The sequence below is a fragment of the Nannospalax galili genome, unplaced genomic scaffold, assembly GCF_000622305.1.
Source record: "Nannospalax galili isolate Female #2095 unplaced genomic scaffold, S.galili_v1.0 scaffold2125, whole genome shotgun sequence".
Lineage (NCBI taxonomy): Eukaryota > Metazoa > Chordata > Mammalia > Rodentia > Spalacidae > Nannospalax > Nannospalax galili.
In genome coordinates this window covers 16,420-33,437 of record NW_008353594.1, presented here as the reverse complement: position 1 = coordinate 33,437, position 17,018 = coordinate 16,420, and the positions used below count along the sequence as shown (strand labels likewise).

At 45.4% G+C, this 17,018-nt stretch overlaps 1 protein-coding gene and 1 pseudogene across 1 annotated transcript in view; both read right to left on the bottom strand.

Annotated features, from left to right (window-relative positions):
* The window catches only part of LOC103748162 (structural maintenance of chromosomes protein 1B-like), a 59,174-nt gene extending 58,142 nt beyond the window's left edge, over positions 1-1,032 (bottom strand). The window contains 2 exon segments of the mRNA XM_008850709.1: positions 297-794; positions 850-1,032. Of these exon segments, the coding sequence (XP_008848931.1) occupies positions 297-794; positions 850-1,032 (681 nt within the window).
* A 9,456-nt stretch (positions 1,033-10,488) lies between these two features.
* LOC115067293 lies at positions 10,489-12,224 on the bottom strand (annotated as a pseudogene).
* Between the last annotated feature and the right edge of the window lie 4,794 nt (positions 12,225-17,018).

Here is a 17,018-nt window from a genome sequence, read left to right as displayed (position 1 = left end):
GGAGTGTGTTACTGAATATGTTAATGCTGTAATGAAACGCTTCTTCTAATGTAGTTATTAAAAATTAAAAAAAATAGTTAAAAAATAAATGGGTCATAATTTTTAAAAGATTTATTTTTGGTTTTATTTATGTGGATGTGGATGTGTATGGGTATGTGCACATGAGTACAGTACCCACAAAAGCGAGAAGAGGGTGACGGAACCCCTGGAGTTCCAGGAGGGTTGTGAGCTGCCTGCTGTTGTTGCTTGGAACCAAACTCAGGTGTCCTAAAAGAGCAGCAAATGCTCTTAACTACTGAGCCAGGCATGCGTGGCGGATTCTGGGGCAGAGCCGAGCCTGGCACGGTGGATTCTGGGGCCTGGCCAAGTCCAGTGCGCACTGAGGATTCTGGGGCAGAGCCCAGCCAGGTTCTAGGCGTGTGTGTCAGCCAGTGCTGAGGGGACAGGGCGCTGGTGAGAGAGCCCTGAGCTAGAGGCCCGCTAGAGTGCGGGAGGCAGCAGCAGAAGCAGTGGTGGGAGCGCTCCCAGGGAATGTCAGAGGCCGCTGAGAAGGAGAAAGAGAGCTGAGCCACAAGGTAGGAGCCCTTCCGTGTTGCAAGCTGGCTGGAGCTGGTTCCGACGCTGGGCCGGCAGTTGGGTCGGCACAGGCCTGGCAGCTCAGGGGGATGAAGGGCAGGAGCCCGGCGGCGGGCGGCTTTCTCCACAGGTGTCAGGCTGGGGTCAGCATAAGGCCTGCTGTCGCGTGCGGGTCCCGGTGGTGGCGGGGTGTGTGGGCCGCCAGGAACAGGTTCCACCTGGAAACGCAAAGGATGGGCACTGTGCCATAGACCCTCTGTTCCCGCCGCGAACTTTGCCTATCTGTATGTGGGCTGGCTCACTTTTCTGGTCGCCCTGACGCTGCCTCTTGGGTCTTGCACATTCCAGTCTGCTCCCGTGGCTGGGAGTGCTGGCTGAGAAGTTGCCTGGCGCCACCTGAGCACTGAGTCTGGTGGCGGAATAGTCCGGGCTGGGGCCGAGAGGCTGACTGCTCATCGCCCCAGCCTCCTCCAGGTGTTCCCTAGGTTCCCCACTGTGGAATAGTCCAGGTTGGGGCCGGGGGCGGGGGCGGGGAGAGATGCTGAGCTAAAGTTTGTGTGAGAATGATGGCTGGCGACCTGGCCCACTGGGCTCAGGGCGTGCGTGTTGGCAGGTGCCAAAGGGATGCAGTTCTGGACAAGCTTGGCCAGAGAAGAGTGAGGGAGGCAGAGGTGGCAGTGGAGTGCTCCCTGGCAATGTCAGCGGATGCAAAGGGAGGAGAGTGCCGTGGCTAGGTAGGAGCCCTCAGGAGTCCGGGGCTGGAGCCAGCTCCAGGGCTCTGGCCTGGCAGCTGGGTCTAGATCATTTGCTCCTGGTTTCTAAGTATAATCAGCAAACTGTTATCAGTGTCATAGACCAGTGTAGTGTCTTCTGGAAGGGAAAGCAATCAAGTTATCTTTGGATTAAGTGTTGATGTAGGGCTAGAGAACGTGTGTACTCTTGAGGTGAAACAGTGAAGGTATATTGCCAAATTTACCACATGGAAGCAAGCTGCCTCACTGACAGGGATGGAGAACATGACAGGTATCAGGTCAGGAGTGGTATGTGAGCTACACGCGGCTTGGTAACTTGGTTCAAGAACGAAGATACATCCAGGATGGCTGCTGCAAGAAGAATCCTGCTTGGTTAAGCTTACAGTGAAAAATTCATCTGATCTCTACGCAGGCTAATAGGCAAGTTCAGTAGGGAATAAGGTAGGAAGCCAAACTTCTGCATCTCTAAAGTCCTTGTTGTTAGTAACAGTGCTTCCTTAAATGTTTAATTCACTGCAAGTAATCCGGCTCTGAAGTTTCCTTTGTGAGAAAAATTTAATTACAAACTAAATTTAATAGGCATCTAGTTAGTCTGATTTTCCCTTTTTTCTTGTTTTTGTTCTGGTCATTTGAATTTTTCAAGGAATTTTTCCAGGACTGCTAAATTGCCAAATTTATTGGTGTGAAAATTTCAGAATACTTCCTTTCTATACCTTAATGACTACGATGTCATCCTCTCTTTGACTCAGTATTAACTGTCTGCATTTCCTCTTCTTTTCCTTTGGTCATTTTTCTCAGTTGTTGGTTTATTTTCGGTTTTATTGATCTTTAAAAATTTCTTTGTTTCAGTGTACTTAGGGTTTAATTTTCTCATCTTTTTCTAAGTTTAAGAGGTGAAAACTGCTCTCAATGAATTTAGATAGTTCCACTTTTCCATTAAACACTAAATTTAAGGTAAATGCATTTTCTTCTAAGTACTGCTTTTCTTAAATCATGCAGGTTTTGCTGAGTTGCATATCATTATTATTCCACTGGCAGTATTTTGTAATTTTCCTAGTGACTTCTATGACTCATGGGCTATTTCAAATTGTGCTATTTCATGTCAAACATTTTAACAGGCTACAGATAACCTTCTTTAATGTTTCCAGTTTAGTTCCATTGTAGTTACTGAGAACATTGTGTAATGTTTTAGTTTTGAAATTGATGAAATTTCTTTGATGGTCTATCACGTCCCTTTTTGAAGAACTGTGTGCTCCTGAAGAGAACCTTTATTTTTCTGTTGTTGGATGTACTTTCACGGTGCTGGGAATTGAACACAGGTCTTGCACATGCTGGGCAGATTCTCTACCATTGGGCTACATGCCCATCACTGATGTGTGCACTGTGACTCAACCGAGGGCCGTTGAGTCAAGTTGGTTGTTAGTTTTATTCTCGTATTCATTTCCTTTCCTGACGTGTCTAATTTTTCTGCCTGTTACTGAGAGCTTTGAACCCCCTGCTGTGATGCCCCCGCCTCTCTGTTTTTATGGTTGTAGCTTTGTGCATTTTGAAGCTCTATCTTAGAGGGTACAAATTCAGAATTTTCATGTCTTTCTGATCAAAGTGACACTTTTTGTACTAACGACAAGGGTCCTTTTTGACCTCCTAACCTTGCCGGGTACTGATAAGCCACCATGATTTCCTTCTCTGTGTTGGCTTGTTTGCACATCTTTCTCCATCGTTTCAATCTGCTCTGTCTACCTATGTAGGTGAAACTGATCTCTTCTGGTCACTGTTTACCTGGCTCTCACTTTTAAATGTTGCCCCTTTAACTGGAACAGCCCCTTCACATGTATTGTACTTACTGGTTTTAAGTCAACTATCCATCTTGCTATTTGTTTTCTGCTTTGTGTATCTGTATTTTATTCCTTTTTCTCCTTTCCTGCCTTCTTTAAAGGCAATGGAATGATCTTTAGTATTCCATTTTAATAATTCTACTGGCCCCTTTTAGCTTTACATGTGTGCTGTGTGTGTTTGGCTTAATAAATACTCGGAAAGTTACAATATGAACTCTGAATTGCAGGGGGGGGTTCAAACCAGCGACCCCCATGGAGTGATGATTGGGGATGAGTAAGCATGCCGTTTGCCAGCCCACACCACCCGCATTACCGGGGGACACTCAGACGCAACGGGGACTCTAGTCAGGCAGGGACTCATTTATTGCAGGTGTTACAAAGCTTATAAAGGCACCTGGAACTCCCCCTCCCCCCCGAGGGTGTATCTTAAAGATGGTCATGCACTGATCATGAACTCCTCAGCAGTGCGAAGGTATTCTTCAGACTTTCAACGCAAGCCAGGCTGCGTCCCCAGTAACTTCCTTTCGGACCTATGCATGAATTTATTGCAATACCTTCAGAGTAATATTGTATAACTTCATGTAACATATCAGAACCTTGCCCAGTAAAGCTCCATTTCCCATGACATTACCCTCCACGCTGTTCTGGCACCTACCTTATGATATATTTTAGTATTTACTTATGAGATAAGACCTGTGATAAAATTGCATAATTTTTACTTTAACATTCTTTTTTCAAAAAATATTTTATTCTCTGTGTGTGTGTGTGTGTGTGTGTGTGTGTATGCACTCACACATATGAATGAGTACACTTACGTGTCACAACACCTATGTGGAGGTCTGAGGACAACTTTCTGGAGCTGGTTCTTTCCTGCCACCTTGTGGGTTCCAGGGATTGAATTCAGATCAGTCAGGCTTGGCAAGAAGCGCCCTTACCCACTAAGCAACCCTACCAGCCCCACTTCAGTATTAGTTAGCCTTTCAAATAAGTCAAAGGAAGAACTTAAAGATGTTATATTTTTCATTTGCCACTTTATGTATAATTACTAGTGTGCCTACATTATTTGAGTTTCAATGTTGTTTCTCTCTGGCCTGATAGTCAGAGTAATATTATTGTAAATCTTCTGGTATCAGAATCTTACCATTTTAATTGCTAAAATTTTTTTCAGACTTGTTGGAGAGGAATATTTTTGCTTGAATTATCAGTTGACAGTGTTTAATTCCTTTCAAACTTTAGTCTACCAACCTCTAGTCCTCTCACACCTCTTTCTCTCAACCCCAGACCACCACTTTCTTTTGACAGGGCCATGCGCTATGTAGCCCAGATTAGCCTCAAAGTCCTCATCCTATTGTTTCCAACTATTGGGTGCTCAAATGGGGTCTAATATTTCTGATGAGAAGTTAGTAATGCTAGGTATAATGTTCCTTTCCTGTCTCATCAGTTTGGTCTGTTACAACAAATTATCATAGACTTGTGGCTTAAAATCAAACATTTGTTTCTCAGAGTTTGGGAGATTGAAAAATTCAAGTTCAAAGGGCTGTGATGTCTGCTGTCTAGTGAAGACCTGTTTCTTGGATGAGGGGAGGGAGGGGCAGGCCCAAAGGTGAGAGGGAAGGCCCAGGAGATCTGCTAGCCAGCGGCAGGGTGGAGCTGGGTGCCCCACAGATTCTGGGGTGCCGAGGAGGGTTCAGGGAGTCCGTGGCCAGAGAAGTCAAGATGGTGCCTGAGCAGGGATCGAGTCTGGGTGCGGCACACACACCGGGGATGGGGTGCTGTAGGCCGGCTTTCTGTTCCGTGTTGGGCCTGGACACCGACAATGGTCGTGGTGTGATCCTGGCCAAGCACTTGGATGGAAGGAAGTCACCTAGGCCCAGGTGAAAACAGGGTGCGGTCCACACACCCTGCAGTCTCTTGCCCTGCCAGGCTGCTCCTTCATCCACGAGAGGTTGGGAGGTCTTGCTGTCCTGCAGGACTGCTCCACTGGATTGTTGAGCTCTCCCCAGGTGTCTGTCCTTCCCTGTATGTGTCCGTACACCACCAGGGGCTGCACTGTAATCCTGGTTCCCTGGACATTCCCTTGGGACTGGCTGGGTCAGGCTGGGTGCTTGGTGGGCATGGTCTGCTGTAAACTGCCTCTTCTCACCTTGCCAGGCTTCTTCATCCGTTGGTGGTCTGGAGAACTGGGTGTCCTGCATGATCTTGTGTGGGGCTCCCACCCCTTAGAGTGGTGCTGTTGGGAGTTGGGGGTTTGAAGTTAGGTGGAAGACGGGCCCCAAGGAGGTGGGGTCCCATCTGGTGCCCGGCCAGGGGCTGTGGTACCAGGAGGTGGCATAGGTGTTTTGGCCTCTGTGGAGAGGGCTCATTCTCTCCTTGGGTGGGCCTGGGCTTCTTTTCCTCCTTCTCGGGCCTTCTCTCTCTTCTTTCTTTCATTTTCTTGTGTGTTTTATTTCTTCTTTTTTTTTTTTCATTTTGTGGTTCTTTTGTTTTTCTTGCCCTGAGAGCAACTGGGTCAGGGATGAGCCCGGGCTAATTGCCCAAGCACCTTGCTTTGTTCTTCTTCCCAGGCCCTTGTCGACTGATGCAGAGCCTAGGCTCAGTTCCGTTGAGGGGACTTGCTTGTGATCAGGGATGGGTCCAGGCTGTTTTTCACTGCTTTGTGGGGCCCAGGTTCCGTCTGCTTATTTTGACTGGGTCCTGTTCTGTCGATACTCGATCCGGGCTCCCTGGTGCAAATGGCTGCCCAGGGCTCCTGTGTCTTCCTGGGTGGGCCTAGGCCCCTCTCTTGGAGTCTTTTGCCTGGGTCCTTTGGGTTTTTGCAGCAGGGCTGCTTTGTCCCTTTTATTTTTTTCGGGGACTGGTGTTGTCGGGAAAGGGTGAGGCCTGGGCTGTTTGCTCCACGTTGTCTAGCCCAGGCTTCTCCCTTTTGACTCTTCAGCCCGAGCCCTCTCAGTCCAGTGATGGGGAGCCTGATCTTGTTGCCCTGGATGGGACTGGTTTGAGGTGGGGGATGGGCCCGGGCTATTTGCTCCACTTTGTAGGGTCCAGGCTTCTATCTTGTAACTCTTTGCCTGTGTGGGCCCTGTTGCATCCATGCTCGGCCTGGGATCCATGGCCTTGGCTGGGGCTGCTTTGGAAATTGTTGGCCGGCGCTGCTGTGTGATCCTGGCTTGGCCAAGGCTCTTCTTTTTGGGGATTTTGGCCCAGGCCCCTTTGTGTTTTATGCCTGGGCATCTTCATCTCTTGCTTTTGTCCATGGGCTGCTGTCAGGTGAGGAAAGAGCCCAGGCTGTTTGTCCCTCTTTTTGTTGGGCCCGGGCTTCTCTCTTGGGACTTTCCGGCCTAAGCCCTCGGTCCACTCTGGGGAGCCCAGGCTCTGTCTGTTGACGGGACTGGCTTGTGGTAAGGGATGGGCCTGGGCCATTTTCTCTGCTCTGCCAGGCCCAGGCTGCTGTCTTGTAACTTTTGGCCTGGGCCCTGTTCCATCGATGCTCAGCCCGGGCTCCTTGGACTTGCTTGGCCTGGGTTTCTTGGGGGAAATCTTTGCCCCAGGCTCCCGGGTATCTTCCTTGGTGGGCCCATGCTCCTGTCTTGGGGGATTTTTGTCCAGGCCTTTTGTGTTGTTCGGCCCAGGCATCTTGGTCTTTGTGTTTGTTTGTTCTGTCCCTGTCCTGCCTGGGCTGCCATTGCATCACAGAACAGCCTGGGCTTGGGTTTGCTCCACTTTGGAGGGCCCAGGTGGGCTTCTTCCTCTGGGGTCTTCAGCCTGGGCCATACATGATCACAGGTGCTGTGCTGGGGCCCTTTTCCCTTGTCCACACTCTCGGGTCACAGATGCGCCCAGGCTGTTTGCTCCATTTGGCTGGGCCAGGCTTCTTTGTCGGGTGTTTTGCCCAGGCCCTGTTCCATCTAAGCTGAGCCCGGCGGGCTCCACCCTGAGGGCCCAGACCACTGGATCTCAGCACCTGGCCCAACATCCAGCATGCACGTGGATTGTGGGGCGGCACAGATGCTGCTGTTTGCTGCCTCGCCAGGCTACCAGCTGCTCCAAGAGAGTTTGGGAAATCTCAACATCCTGGCGAGTGCGGCCTTGGAGCACCAGAGGATTGGTGGCAGGGAGCCTGGCATTTAGGCCAGGGTCAAGCCACAAGGCAGGATCCCTCAGTGTCCACTGTCTCCATACGTAGGTCGTGTGAAGGAGAAGTCTCTCAGTCGTTTGCTGGGTGCACGTCATCATCATCATCGTGGTCATCAGGATGTTGGGTGCCAGCCTCGCGTGCTTTGGTTGGTTTCACCCAGGTGAGTTTTGGAACTAGTGCCCCACCCAGGTGGCCGCATGAATTTTGCAGGACATTCGGCATCAGGTGGCCAGGCCTGGGGGAAATTGCGGTTGTGGAGAGGGCCCCGAGTCGCTGATGGTGAGGGCCAAGGGTGGCTGCAGGGAATCCATGGCCAGGGAAGTGAAGATCAGTCCTGGCAGGGATTGAGTATGTGTGCTGGCCTACACACCCAGGATGGTGAGATGTAGCCCTGCTGTCTGTCCTTCCGTGTTGGGCCTGACACCAACAAGGGCCGTGGTGTGATCCTGGCCACTTGGATGGAAGGAAATCACGTGGGCTCAGGTCAAAACAGGGTGTGGCCCACACACCCTGCCATTTCTTACCAGGCAGGCTGCTCCTTCATCTGCAAGGTGTCAGGTGGTCTTGCTGTCCTCCAGGACCTGCCCTCATGAGCTCTCTCCATGTGTCTCTCCTTCCCTGGATGTGCCTGGACACCACCAGGGGCCATGGTGTGAACCTGGCTGTGTGGGTCTAAGGAACAGGACTTTGCTGGAAAGCATGGGGCGGTGGGGGTGTGAGTGGAGTGTTGGGGGTCGGGTGGGCTGTGCAGGATGTGTGTTGGGAGGCCTTTGATACTATGGTTCAATGCACTCAATTTACAGTTGTTGCCATTAAACATGGGTGTGCAAGGGGCTGGAGAGATGGCTCAGCATTTAAGAGCACTGGCTGCTCTTGCAGCAAGGGACCGGAGTTTGGTTCTGCCATCCACATGGCAGCTTAGAACCGTCCATAATTCCAGTTTCAGGGGGTCCAATGCCCTCTTCTCATCTCCATGGGCATTGCATAACACAGGAGTACTCTTATATCCATGCAGCAGCAAAACTCATAAAGTTAAAAATAAATTAAAGCACAGCTGTAGTTTGGTGGGAAGTTGCACATCCTAGCTGACACATTTTTGTCTTAGTGATATAAACCTCCATTCCCCCGAAATGGACCCACCAGTGACCTGAGCGTGGAAGTCTGAGCCCTCGGCTGTGAGGGCAGGTGTGTCCGGGCTCCTCCCCACAAGCGTTGCTTGTCCATCCAGCAACCACTACCATCCACCCCACACAACTTTACACAGCAGCTACACCTAGCCTGTCTGCACCAGCCCAATATCTTCCCTGATTTATTTAGGTGGTATATTAGTGGTATTTGGTTATACTACAGCTATAATGTCTGGAGAGTATCCTTGGGAGTTTTGCGGCTCTGTTGTTGGTTTACAAGACCAGAGTAATTGTTTATACTACCTAGACTGAGTTAAGATTTTATGATTTTGTTTGCTATTATTCCTGCTAAGGGTATAAGGATTAAGGTAATTGAAAAGTATAGGATAGAGGCTACTTGGCCAATATTGTTGAAGGGGTATTTGACTGGTTAGTCTCTGATTCATGTGAGGGTAAATAGGTGAGCTACTAGGATTTGGAATAGACATTGGCTAACGGGTCAGAAGGTTAAGATTTGTTGGGCTGATGTGTGTAGTAGGGGGAGAATGGCTAGGGTTAGGATGGATAGGATTAAGGCTAGGACTCCTCCTAGTTTATTGGGAATGGAGCGTAGAATGGCATAAGCAAATAGAAAGTATCATTCTGGTTTAATGTGTGGAGGTGTGTTTACTGGGTTTGCTGGTGTGTAGTTGTCTGGGTCTCCTAGAAGGTCAGGGTAGAATAGTATGAGGCAAAGGAGCACGAGAATTAAGATTATGGCTCCTAGGATGTCTTTTATTGTGAAGTAAGGGTGGAAGGGGATTTTGTTGGCATTGGAGTTTAATCCTGATGGGTTCTTTGATCCTGTTTCCTGAAGGAATAGTAAGTGGACAATTAGGAATGAAATGAATTATGAATGATTAGGAATGATGAAGGGGAGAATGAAATTGAAGGCAAAGAATTGGGTGAGTGTAGCTTTGTCTACTGAGAACCCACCTCAGATTCATTCTACTAGAGATGGCCCTACATATGGGATTTTGGATAATAGATTTGTAATGACCATAGCCCCTCAAAATGATGTTTGTTAAGGGAGGACATATCCTATAAATGCAGTCACTATTATGGTAAATAATAAGATAATGCCAATGTTCCATGTTTCTATGAAGTGGTATGATCCATAGTATATGCATTGGCCTATATGTAAGAATAAGCAGATAAAAAATATAGATGCACCGTTGGCGTGGAGATATTGAATGATTCAGCCATAGTTTACATCTCAGCAGATATGGGTGACTGAAGAGAAAGCTGTTAGGGTTTTAGATGTGTAATGTATGGCCGTAAACAGTCCAGTGATGATTTTTAATCCTAGACAAATTCCTAAGAGGGAGCTGAAATTTGATCATGCTGAGATGCTCACTGGTGTTGGTAGGTTGGTGAATGAGTGGTTAATGATTTTAATTAGGGGTTGGGATTCACGGATGTTTATCATTAGGGTTTCTTTAGTTGAATTACACTGATGATTTTTTTCATGTCATTCATCTTAGTTAAGTGCTATGTAGAAATTATGTCTAATTATATTTTTATTTTGAGTGTTGTTTTGGTTATTAGTTTTTTGGTTTATCAGTTAAGCGTTCGCTGGTTAATGGTGGGTTGTGTTAAATTGTTAGTGGGTGTATTGGTTCTAGTATTATGTTAAGTTCTTGGGGGCACTTTTGGGATTTAATGGTGTTTTTTATTTACTTAGATGGTATATTAGTAGTATTTGGTTATACTACAGCTATAGCATCCGAGGAGTGTCCTGAGATGTGGGGATCTAATTGGTTAGTTCTGGGGGCAGTAGTGGTGGGTGTAATTACAGAACTAGGGTTGACATTTTGGTTTAGTAGTAATGATGGTGTGGAGTTTTTTCTTGAGTTTAATATTATGGAAGATTGGGTGGCTTTTGAGGGGGAGGATATTGGGTTGGTGAGTGAGGATGGGCTAGGTGTAGCTGCTATGTATAGTTGTGCAGGGTGGATGGTAGTTGTTGCTGGATAGATGTTGCTTGTTAGTGTTTTTATTATTATTGAAATTACTCATGGTAATTAAGTTAGCATTAATAGAGTGATGATTGTCAGGTTGATTAGGAATGAGAGCGAATATAGTTTGATTAATCCTTTTTGGTTTGATGTGAGGGTGAATGGTGGGGAAGGTTTTTTGTAGTCAGATTAGGTCTAAGAGGTTCGATGCTATGCTTTGGCTTATAGAGAGGCTTTTAGTTGGTAAGAGATGGTGGATGATTAGTGGGAAGAATCCTAGTAGGAAGGAGAATTTTTTAGTGGTGGATGGAAGGTTAGGCATGAGGAATAGGGTTAGGTTGTTTAGTTCTATGAAGATTGTAAACCCTAAGGATGTAACTGCTAGGGCAGTTAATTTGAGGAATCAGGGTATAGTTATAATAGGGATGTTGGTTGGGGGGTTGTTGAGGGTAATGATAAAGCCTGCTAGAACACTGCTGAGGGCTAGGCAGCTGATAGCATTAGTTAGTTGTGAGTTCTTCATTGATGGTGATAGTTGGGGGAATAGAGGTTTAGTCATTACTGCGAAGAAGAGGATTTGGTTGCTGTATACAGCAGTCTTGGAGGTGGTGATGACTGTAATTAGTAGGGCTCAGACATGTTTATGGCTTTGAAGATTAGATCTTTTGAGTAGAGGGCTGCAAGAAATTGGGTGCCAGTAAGGGTGAGACTTCTGATGGTCAAGCAGGAAGATGTGAATGGTATGGATTTTGATAGACCTCCTATTTTTTAATGTCTTTTTCATCGTTTAGACTGGATAATTGATCTGGAGCATATGGATAGTATGGCTTTGAAGAGAGCATGGGTGCAAATGTGGAAGAATATGAGATGAGGTTGGTTAATTCCTAGGATTACAAATATTAGGCCTAGCCTAGTTGACTAGAGGTGGAGAAGGCAGTGATTTTTTTAATGTCATTTTGTGTTAAGGCACAGATTGCTGTGTATAGTGTAGTTATTGCGCCTACGCATAGTATTAGGGTAAGAATAGTTTGGTTGTTTTGTGTTAATGGGTAGAATCAGATTAGAAGGAATACTCAGGCTACTACTATACTGCTTGAGTGTAGTAGGGCTGAGACTGGGGTGGAGCCTTCTGTGACAGAAGGGAGTCAGGGGTATAGGCCAAATTGGGCTGATTTGCCTGTTGCAGCTAATGGAAGGCCTAGAAGTGGTAGAAGATCAGTGTGGGTGTTGCAGGTGAAAATTTGTTGTAGTTCTCATGAGTTTGTGTATATGGAGAATCAGGCTATAATTATGATAAGGCTGATATGTCCAGTGAGGTCATACAAGATGGCCTGTAGGGCTGCTATGTTGGCCTCTGATCATCCAAACCATCAGCCAATTAGGAGGAATGATATAATTCCTACTCCTCATCCAATGAAAAGGTGGAATAGGTTGTTGGTGGATACGAGGATGATTATAGTTATTAGGAATATGAGAAGATACTTCATAAATCGGGTAAGGTTTGGGTTAGAGTGTATATATCAAGAGGAAAATTCTAAAATTGATTATGTGATGAATAGGGCTACAGGCATAAAGAGGGAGGAGAAGTAATTGAATTTTAAGCTTGTTGTTAGCTTTATTGAGTTGATTGTTACTCAGTTTCAGTTTGAGGTGATGAGTTCATGGTTGTTATGCAGAAATAGAAAGAGTGGTAGTAGTCTGATGAAGAATGAGAGTTTAATTGAGTTAGTGACATATTTGGGGTAATTGATTGTGTGGCTAAGTTGGGTGAATGTTAGTAGTAGTGGGGTACCCAGAGTGATTTAGGATTAGGAAATTTATTGAAAGAGTGGTGTTAATTACTTTTCTTTTGGAGTTGCACCAATTTTTTGGTTCCTAAGACCAATGGATTACTTCTATCCTGTAAAAGTTAAGAAAGGCATGGGCGAAGTCATGGGAGCATGAGTTAGCAGTTCTTGCTTACTTACTTGGTAAATAAGAAGTTGGTCTTCTATTTTTAGATTCACAATCTAATGTTTTTTGTAAACTATATTTACATTGAGGTAGTCCTTGAATAAATTTTGGGTTAATAGAGACAAGAATGATTGGGATAATGTGAAGAGATATAGTTGATTTGCGTGTGTGGCTTGCAGGGAGAAATTTTGTATGATTGGTTAGTTTTCCTTGTTGGGAGGTGAAGAGTATATAGAATGAATAGGTGGCTGTTATAATTACATTGAGCCCTATTAGGATAATTAATAGGTTGGGTCATGAGAATGAGGATGTGATAAGTAGTTCGCCAATTACTTTGAGGGATGGGCAAAGGACCAGGTTTGCTAGGCTTCCTAGTATTATTCATCAGGCTCCTATAAGTGGGAGAATGGTTTGTAACCCTTGGGCTAGGATTATTGTAGAGCTATGGGTTCGTTCATAGTTTGTGTTAGCTAGACAGAATAGTAGAGAAGAGGTTAGTCCATGGGCGATTATTGGGGCTGTAGCACATATAAAGTTTCATGGTGTTTGGGTCATAATTGCTACGATTACTAGGGCTATATGGCTTACTGATGAGTAAGCAATTTGGGATTCGAGATTGGTTTATCCTATACAGATTGAGCTTGTTATTACTATTCCCCACAAGGATAGGAGGATAAATGGGTAGGCTATGGTTTTGTTTACAGAGTCTAGTAAGATAGAGATTTGTATTATTCCATACCCACCTAGTTTTAGTAGTACAGTGGCTAATACTATAGATCCATGAGATAGGAACCTCTACGTGGGCTTTGGGGAGTCAGAGATGTACTCCATAAATAGGTATTTTTCTAGGAAAGCTAGTATGAAGGCTAGTCATAGAATGTGATTGGATCAAGATTGATCAACAATTGTAGCAGTTGTTTTAGGGAGACTATGATTAGGTTTAGGGTTCCAAAGGTGTTATTGTAGTGAATTAAGGAGATTAGGAGGAGAATTGATCCAATGAGGGTGTAGAATAGGAAGTATAAACCAGCATTTAATCGTTCTGTTTGGTTGCCTCAACGTGTGATAATAATTAAGTGTGGGGTAAGAGTAGCTTCGAATAGAATGTAGAATAGGATTAACTCTGTTGTGGTAAAAGTTATAATTAGGAATACTTGAAGAAATACTAGGAGACTGATATAGTTTTTATATATATATAAATTTCTGGTTCTTTGGATAGGAGGTTTTGGCTGGCTAACAGTATCGGGGAGAAGGTAGGTTGTTAGGTTTAGTAGGGGTGTGGAAAGTGAGTCTGAGAAGAAGGTTGTGGAATAGTTAGAGCTGTTTATAGAATCTTGGTGAAGTAGGCATAATGAGATATGGCTGATTATAAAGCTGTAGCCTGTGGTGTTAATTCAAACTGTTTTATTATTAGTGAGTCAAGTTAAGCGAAGGAGTATGATAGATGGGATAATGATTTTTAGCATTGAAGGAGATTTAAGTTTTGGACATAATCTGTGTCATATGTATTGGAGAGTATAACTAACAGTGCTAGGCCAATGACTGCTTCTCAAGCTGCCAATAACTAAGATGATGATAGTGATTATAAAGGACAGTATGAAGTGATATTAGAGAAGCTATAATCAATAAGGATAGTATCATTCTTTCTAAACATGGTAGTGCAGATATTAGGTGGGATCAGAATATTAAAGCCCTGAGTGTCGAAAGGGTAAATGTTGGGAGGAGGTTAAAAAATACAGGGGTCATATGGGGATCTGCCTCTAATCTGGAAGCTGCGGGTGGCCATGGGGGGCGGGGCGACGCCAGAGCAGAGAACCAAGTTCTGGGGAGGCTTTCTCCAGAGTGGCTGGTGGAGCTCACAGAAAAGGCCCAGGGCTGTGGTGGAGCTGATCAGGGCCTGAGCCCAGGGAGCTCGGCAGGTGCTTCCTGGTGGTGAGTACAGGGCGCAGTCCTGCAAGAGGCTGCTGCTTGGCGGGCTGTCGGGGCGCCCATAGGCTGGAGGCCAGAGGAGACCAGAGGGGTAGCGCTGAGCCCTGCGGGTGGGACTCGCGGAGCACATGGAATCTCTGCAAAGCCCGCGCGTGCCGGGCTGCCGAACCGACTAACTGACCTTGGGAACTGGCAAGCTGGCTTCCTAGAAGAGGCGCCAGCCGTGCCGCCGCAGGTGCCTTGGGGCAGCGGCCGTCCTGCAGCAGGTGCTGGCTGCCAGGGCCTGGAGGGCGCCGCTCACTGAGAGGGGATGGTGGAGGAACCTGACCACTCTTGCCCGCCAGGGGCAGCTGCTGGCCCCACGCTGCCCGCCAGTGGGCTAAGCAGCGCAGGGTACGCTGCCCGCGACCTGCAGCCTAGAGGCGACTGGGGCACTAAAGCGCCGGCCCTGCGCCTGTAGACCTCGATGGGCCCCCCACGAGCCCTCCAAGCCCACCCTCCGCGGAGTTCGCAGACCAGCTTCGAGCCTTGGCTATGTTGCCCTTTGGAGACAAGACCGGGTACTCCTTCGGCATGGTAAAAATTTGTTGTATCATTTCCACTTTACAGCACAGTCTTTTAAAACTTGAAGCTTACACCAGTTTGTTATGCTTTGTAAGTATAAAATATATGTATGTGTGTAAAAGATATATGTGTTCAGGTATCCATAAACAGAACAGTTCAGAGGCATGCACAACATTTTAAAGTTTGAAATAAGTTAAGGTTCGTTTAGATTTCCCATCTGCAACAGAAATCAGGCTTGCTGAAGGAACTATTTCTGCATTATTTGTCATTTTACACAAATTCACTTTCCTCTCTCTTACCCCCAGGCCCATTTATCTGCATTCAAGGGTAGTGCTTGAACATCATGAAACTTCTGGCATTCCTAAATTTTCAAACACCTGTTATTTTTGGTAGACATCTCCCCTAAAATCATCTTTAAATACTCAGCTGAGCACTGTATTAAACAGTAGATTCCAGGGTAAGAAAATGGATGCATTGAGTAGCCACAACCATTTGTGTGAATTTGAGCATGAAAGTTGAGCAATTCGTAACACAGTCTCTTAGCATGAAAATTAATTTATTTCTTCTACGAAACTACATGTGGAAACTTCCCACCACAGCTGACCTAGACAACTCACTATCCTCCAGGACTGGAGGCTTGGGTTAGGGATAGGCTTTCATATACAGGCATTTACAAAGCAAACCATCTTGGAACTAAAGGCACTTAACAGCTGTTGTTAATCTTGTTAATCTTGGCAGCATCCAGGAATAACATTAGCTTCATTAGTTACTAAACAGCTCTGTGATTTCCCATAAAGTCAGTATTGAAGGGGACAGATAGTTGGTTTTTATTGCTTTGTTTTATACTAGGAAAAGCTTGAGAATATTGGGCTTATAATGGAGTGAGGACAAGTTTTATAACAGGTTGGACCAAAGTCCAGAAACAGAAGTTTTATAATTCTGTGCTGTGTTCTGTGATGTTTATGTGATGCTGCAGTGGTGAATTAGTTGAGTCTCCAGGTCCTGTGTTTGCAATTGTTACTTTGCCATTTTCTTCTTGACTTTTTTATGGGTTTTGTTGTTATTGTTGTTTTGGTTGTGTGTGTGTGTGTGTGTGTGTGTGTGTGTGTATGTATGTGTGCATGCAGTACTGGAAATCAATGGCCTTCTGAATTTGAGACAAGTGCTCTACTATGGAGCTATATCATACTCAGCCCTGTAATTTTTTTGAAGAAGGTGTCACTAAATTGTATGAAGCTGTGTGGTGGTCTCGAATTCACTATGCAGCCCAGGCTGATTTGAGCATTCAGCTTCCCAAATACTTGATGACTGGGATTATAGACATAGGCCAGCATGCCTGACTCTCTTATTTATGAAAGATGCAACACTTTTATTTGCAAGGTACAAATAGATGGAGGATATAAAATGAATGTTGCAATCCACTTCTAAAACATATCGTTTCTATAATAACAGAGGAACATAAATTTTTTCACAGTGTTCAAACAAATGATTTGGTAAGCATATTTTGTCAGGCAGTGGCTGGGTAGGCCAGCATGCCTGGCTCTCTTATTTATGAAAGATGCAACACTTTTATTTGCAAGGTACAAATAGATGGAGGATATAAAATGAATGTTGCAATCCACTTCTAAAACATATCGTTTCTATAATAACAGAGGAACATAAATTTTTTCACAGTGTTCAAACAAATGATTTGGTAAGCATATTTTGTCAGGCAGTGGCTGGGATTAAAGATGGTAAAATCTTCAAAGTACTAGCCAGGCATCAAGTATACATTATTTATAGCATTTTATAACGGTAATTCTCATACAACAATGGCCATTTTTCTTGTGCTGTCTAACGCTCTATCTTGCCAGCTCTGTACTGACTTTTAGTCTCCTGGGAGCATGCTGCTAGATTGAATTCTTCCTGCCTAGAAGAATCCATAGGAGCCCTGAAACATTGGGCACTTCTCACTGCACTTCTGTCTATTCAGAGGTCCAGATGCTTCTTAGAGCCTAAACAATGTTATCAAGATTTGTGAAAATGTGGCATGTTTAATGTAGTATTGGTTAGTTATAGATGGCTATCTCGAAATAGTGATTTGCTTACTATAATACAAATTTAAATAGGCTTTTAAAATTGACTTTTTTTCAGTTTGTGATCTGAAGATT